Source organism: Copidosoma floridanum, unplaced genomic scaffold (genome assembly GCF_036245765.1).
Source record: "Copidosoma floridanum isolate Cflo_tuat_1 unplaced genomic scaffold, Cflo_Japanese_pri ptg000030l, whole genome shotgun sequence".
Classification (NCBI taxonomy): Eukaryota; Metazoa; Arthropoda; class Insecta; order Hymenoptera; family Encyrtidae; genus Copidosoma; species Copidosoma floridanum.
The window spans coordinates 14,519,893-14,526,172 of NW_028321907.1; the positions used below are offsets into that span (position 1 = coordinate 14,519,893).

General features: G+C 45.0%; 1 protein-coding gene across 1 annotated transcript; it reads right to left on the reverse strand.

Annotated features, from left to right (window-relative positions):
• Positions 1-3,947: 3,947 nt before the first annotated feature.
• Positions 3,948-5,928, reverse strand: LOC106639579 (uncharacterized). Its single transcript, XM_089596828.1, has 2 exons — positions 5,908-5,928; positions 3,948-5,660 (listed from the first exon to the last, which is right to left on the reverse strand). Exons 1-2 carry the CDS (start codon positions 5,926-5,928, stop codon positions 3,948-3,950), a joined length of 1,734 nt encoding a protein of 577 aa, XP_089452954.1.
• Positions 5,929-6,280: the final 352 nt, after the last annotated feature.

Sequence of the window (6,280 nt, forward strand, 5' to 3'; positions counted from 1 at the left end):
TGCACAAGTTGAGCACGCCCATGCAAGTGGCACATACTAGCGTATGCATGTAGGTACACTCACAAGCGCTCGCGCGCGCGACCGTGGGGTCCGTGTAAATTCACTTTGGCTGCGATTGCGTAACCGCGCCAGTGCATTGAACAGCAATCGGATCGCTCTCGTCGATTTTCCCGCGCGCGAGATCCCCGAGAGGGAGAGCGGAGCGAAAGAGCCAGCAAGGAGTCCTCATTCTTTTTTAAACACTCTTCGCGTGCCGAGTCGCACGTGAAGCGCGACCAGTGTTTCTTGAATAGCGGCGGGGTTGACCTTTGCACAGATTCGTGGGAGATCAATCTATTATCACAGATAATAAGGTCAAACACCCTGTTTATGGACGAAATTGTTTTTGGGGATCTATATGTGGACAGAATTTAAAAATGTTACTTGTCAATGTTAAAATAATACTAAAATGCAGCAAGAAACGTTGAATTAAAATCTTTAGATTGCCACTTTTTCGGATAAGCTATCAAAATATAATTTAAGAAATCTTTGTTGATAAACCAAGAAATTAGTTGTTAACTAGTTAATAAAATATTTTTAAACTTGGAAAAAAATTTTTTTCGTACATTCAGTTAAAAGTAGATAGTGAAAATTAATTGATCTATGAGTTATTTTGCTCTTTGAACTAATTATGTAGAAACTGAATATACATGAATTACTTAAAACAATATTTCCGTAAACAGGATTCTTTATTTTATGGGATAGCTCGTTTTCTATTCGGGCATTCTCGCGATTCTTTTCGATACCTTGTTGGAGTTCTTCTTTTTCGCCAGTCTTTTTTTTGAGCAAAAGAGTAACCAGTAGGTATAGGTACTCTTATGTATTATACCTCCCGTAAAATTTTACTAGCTGCGCAAGTGTAGTTTTCCGGCTCGAGTGTGGACTTTCTAAAGTGAGGGTGCGAGGATTTTTTCCTTTTTGTTTTCGAATCGAGTTGCAAAATCACCAGAAGATGTATGTATATTATACCGTGAACTAGAGGGATCCCGAAAACATTTTTTCTGCGAATTTCTGAATTATTATGAAAGCACGATACATTCCATTCGTTTCGACGTTTGTTGAGGCTACTTATCATTTTGAATTCATTATAGTTTTGTTGGTTTTGCATTACAGACGGCAAAAGGGTTAAAGTAAGGTCTTTCAGCGAGTCACAAAACGCGATAAAAGGAGTGTATTTCAATCGCTCCCTTGGCCATGATAATATATACGACTGATAATCAATTTTTTTTAGTATTTTCTTTAAAAACTTCAAGGTTACATTTTTCAATGTGAGATACATTATGAGGCTAAGGATACTCGAAAGGTACTGTTTTATTTATTACGAATTTAGTCTTTCAAAAAACTAGTATTTAGTACTTCATGATATAAGAAATGAAACGAGACAGATGGTATTCAGGTATCGAAATTACTTGTCGAGAAATTAATGTTGAATTTATCTGTATGATGTCTGAATGTTTTCAAACGGTTTCACACAAAAAGAGACGCAGTTACTTTGGCAAAAAGGGTAAGTTTGAAAGGGTAGAGTTAAAGCTGATGCATTTCAGGGTCGAGGATTTTTTTAGTCAATTATTATGAAGTACATTGAAAATAGGATAAGTTATTGTCAAGTCGTGGCTTTTCTATGCATGGTTTTACTGAATGAAGCCCCAGTAGTATAAGAAACTCACATGAAATACCGAACGCAATTGCCAAGCATCAAAGGTGTACCAAAATTGGGCGTGTCGACATTACATGCGGTCAGTCTGTATTAAATCGTTGCGTCTGTTTCGCTCTCGTCTTTCTCGGCCGTTTTCTCGAGTTACGTACTTTCTCCAGAGGGCACTCTGGCCTCGGTGCAAAAAAGAAAGTAAGGATCGAGCCACGGCACAGCAAAGAAAAGAAAATGATAAGAAAGAATTGTAAAAAGGAGTGGGAAAAAGTGATCGATCGATCGGCAAAGAACGTTTGATGTGCTCCTTCACGAGATGCTTTTACAACCCGTGCATGTATAGCTCGTGACCGATGCAGTGCTGCTCTGATAATTTTTCTTGCTTGAGAGGTCCTCTCCTTCTTCGACTCGTGTCGGATTCTTACCACGACCTCCAAAGCGTTATGAGAACTGTGCTTATAATACACTGCGATTTAAAACCTCCATGTATATATCGATGCATGTGCTATAACCGTCACCAGACGGAGAATTTCAATGCCTTTTACGCTAATTTTTTTTTGAACCAAGTGCGTTGCTCTAACCTATTACTAGACTGATTATTTATATGCTCAGGTGTTTTATGCCAAGTCAATAACTTTGGCATCATTCCGCATGTCTTTGTTCTCATTATATTCATCGAATTAACGGACGATCGGATATTAAGGACAGTTTATGTAATTGCTCAATCGATGATCACTCGTAACTATAAAACTAAAGGATTTTTTAAAATAATATTAAATGAGTTCAAATCAAACAGTATTTATAAATAATAAATAAAAAATATTTAATAGAATAGGAAATACAACATTACAAATATTTTTTGAAGTCTGAGATAATTTGGATACCATGCGTGAAAGTGAATAGTCTCTCGAGAAAAAATAAACAGCTACAGACGAGAAAAGTGCGCGAAAACCAAGATTGTCTAGCTGTAAGAAACATTAGTGATCGGGCATACCGTTCCCCTCGCAAATGCGCCGTGTCCTTCACTCCCAGCGTGGCTAGTCAGATCACGACCAGCTCTCGAGTATTCAAAGCGTCCCGGACTCTCAGCAAATTTCTCGGACTTTTCCGTGCTTCTCGGTAACGGTATTCGTATACAAGTAGAAGCATAAGCTCCCCCACGTTTGCGTATACGTATGCATACGGTACAAATTTCACTTTTCGCACGTGCACCAGATCTCCGGACACAATCGCGAAAGCGCCAAACGAACGGCCGATCGAAAGTCCGGCTCCTTCCCCTGGCCCTTCTCTCCGTCTGTATTACACGCGTTATCGATCGGCGCATTCTTAATGTTTTTTCACGCTCCTACGCATTGAAAATTCTGCTTGCACGTCAGGTACTCGCTAACTTTTCCCTCTCATTGCTGCTGCTATCATGTTTGTTTTACTTTTCACCTGGTTCTAGTAAGTGCATGTTTGCCAAGGCTACGTAGGTACACACGCATACGAGATCATTGCACCCACAAATCCTCGCCTGCATAAAATTAACAGACCAAGTTATCCAATATCTGGGGGGACCCTCTCCTACTCCGCATGCACGAGTATTGTCGTAGTCTGACTACCGTCCCGCGAGATTTTTAACCTGGGATGGTGAAGTGGTCACTTCTCATTGAGGGATCTATTTAGGAAAATAATTTTATACTGAGTGAGTATAATTGCGATGATAATATTGAAGTTCTATCAAGACCTAACACCCGTCTGAACAATGCACAAATGGTAGTGGAGGACTGGATGATAGTATAACACCATCCACGGTTTTAAAACACATATATGCACCACTATCTCGATTTAAAATGCCGCGCGACGACACCAACGCCCATGGTACATGTTTCGTTGCATCAATTCAGCATTCACAAGACAACTCCCTCAGCCTGCTGCAATCACAAGGCCATTAATATATCATCACTTGTTATTCATCATAATCGTCGCGGTAACAATCGCCTGATATACATAATGATACAAGAAATTTAGGGGTGAAGGCTGGGAGTCACTCGGCAGCTTGCTCAGGTTATTATGAAAAACCTTAATGGTCGTGGGGCTTGCGATAATGAGAGTATTGGAATGACTTGACAATATTAATAATAATTAATAATAATAACAGAGAGCTAAACAAGAGAGTGATGAAGTTGATGATGATGGTGACATAATGACGATGACGATGAGGATGGTAATGATTTGGTAATGATGACAAGGATGAGATTATTCAAACACGTGGTAGTGCTCAGAAGCCACCGCGGAGGAACTGGTCGATCTGTCCGATGGAGATCGGCCCGGCGGCGGCCTCAGGCGAGCCCTGCGGCGCCGCCGCCGCAATGTAGTAAAAGTTTTGGCCATCGCGAGGCGCCTCCTGGAGGAACTGTATCTTTTGGGCCTGTTGCTGAGCCGCAGGCTTGACCAGCTGGGCCTGCTGCTGTTGACGGCGCTGCTGCTGAGCATAGAGCTGGTGAGACTGTTGGAGAAGCTGGCTCTGTTGCTTGCGGAATACGGCCTCTTGAGGCTGGGGTGGTGGCCGCCTCGGCTGAAGCTGGGGCGCGGGCTGTTGAGCGGGCTGGGGCACGGAGGCCGCTGAGCGGTAAATCGGGCTCTGCTGCAGGCTGAGCAGGGGCTGCTGGGCTGTGGCTACGAACGGTTGGAGCTTGTGATTGAGGCTGAAATCGCCGAGGGTTTGCGGCAGTGTCTGATAGAGCTGAGTGTTGTACTGACCGGTCTGGGGGTCGTAGACTAATTCGGATTGGTAGATGGGATCGGGCCGAGCGGACGACGAGAGCTGTTGCGGCGACAGGGAAGTGTTTGGCTTGACAAACCTCGAATGATGCTGCGGCTGGACAACCTGGGGTCGGGGCGTAGGACTGCCCACTGAGTTGACGTATCGTTCGAGCTCGGCTACAAAGTCGAGGTGCTGGCTGGGTGGCGTGGCTGTGGTAGTGGAGTGTACGGGGGTGACGGTGCGAGGTGCAAATACAACGCCGGGTCTCTCAGTGCTACTGGGTGAGACGTACTGGGCAGCTACCTGGGCCACGTGCGGCCGGGGTGTTATTGCCACCGATTGGTGCTGGGCACGAGTCACGGGGGCCGCGCGTGTGCTCGTTTCTATAGGCTGGTGATAGTAGGTGGACTGGCGTGTGGGCGGCGCGGGACTCGTGGCTGAGTTGTAACGGGGCGCGCTTGCGGTTGAGGCGAGCCGATAGAGGGTCGGACTGGTTGTAGCCGAGTGTGACTGGTACAGGGGGGACGAAGGCTCGGCCACAACTTGTACGAACTGAGGCCGGCGGAAGGCAGAGGGTCGCAACTGCTGCTGGGGCTTAGTAGGCTCCTCTTCAAGCTCTTGACTGGCGTCGTCATCCACCAGCTGGTACTCGCTCTGGAATATCGTAGTGGGCGCCTTGGCAGTCGTCGAGGGGTAGCTGTTGCTATTTGGCCTGACGGGCCTCAAGCTCACGGGCCTGACTGATGGGTAGTTTGCTGGACCTGAGATATCGTCGGGTTCTTGCTTTTTGGCTAGATCCTCCTCGTCCTCATCCTTAGGGGCGTTAGGGTCGCAGGGGTTTCCGGAGACGTAGGTGAACTCACGCTTGTTGCCATCGGGGTCGATGTAGCCGTACTTGCCACGCACCACGCAGTCCGTGCCGCGGGTCTCCTCCTTAAAGGAACCATCGGCTGCCTCGTAGCCGAAAGTAAAGGAGCCGTCGTCATTGACCTTGTTGTAGTTGCGGATCGTCTGGACTGGGGGTGGCTTTGAGCCCTGAAGCGTGTCCTTGGAGCGAGATGAAGGTAACGCTCGGGTACGAGGTTGATAGGCTACCTGCGAGGCGTAATCATCTGCCTCGGCTGGCTGAGCCTCCTCGTCCTCGTAGTACAACTGCGTTTCCTGTATGCGTGGCCGTAGCTGGACCTTCCGCGCTTGCGTTGACGCCAGCAAAAGTGCTGGAATCACCTGAAAACAAGAATAGATGTCAAGGCCGCTTCGTTGTTTAACAAAAATATAATATTTTGTTGTAAAATTATCCTGGATTTGATTTTGATCTAACTGTAACTTATACTTTACTAGTTTATTAAATTAATTGAGTTTGTTTTAATCAATTGTACAAAATAAATGACAAGTAGACTGAAAATGATTCATAATAATTCTAAAAAGTTATTTGATAGACTCAACCGTTTCACAAATAAATTTATTTGTTTACATGTTCCGCGTATACGGACATGTTAATACGTTTAGCTCAAGACTCTGTAAAGCATCGTTCTTCAAAAGTTCATACAACCCATGCTATCTGTTGAGTAAAGCTACAATCATGTGAAAATCACAGCGATCGCTCCAATTTTATAATCGATCCCCCATGAGGCCAAGAAATCACGTCCACCCAGAATTTCTCGATTGCGAAAATACCGTTGTCTTTCGACAACGGCTCGCAACTCAATTTCAATTAAGAGCGAGCCCCTACAATGCATCCTCCACAGACTACGCAGCCATTCGAATTGTCAGCAGAAAGAGAGCGATATCGAAAAGTTAGCGACGTTTTACGGCGTCGTCTGTAGACGTTATTTTTCGCAAGAGAT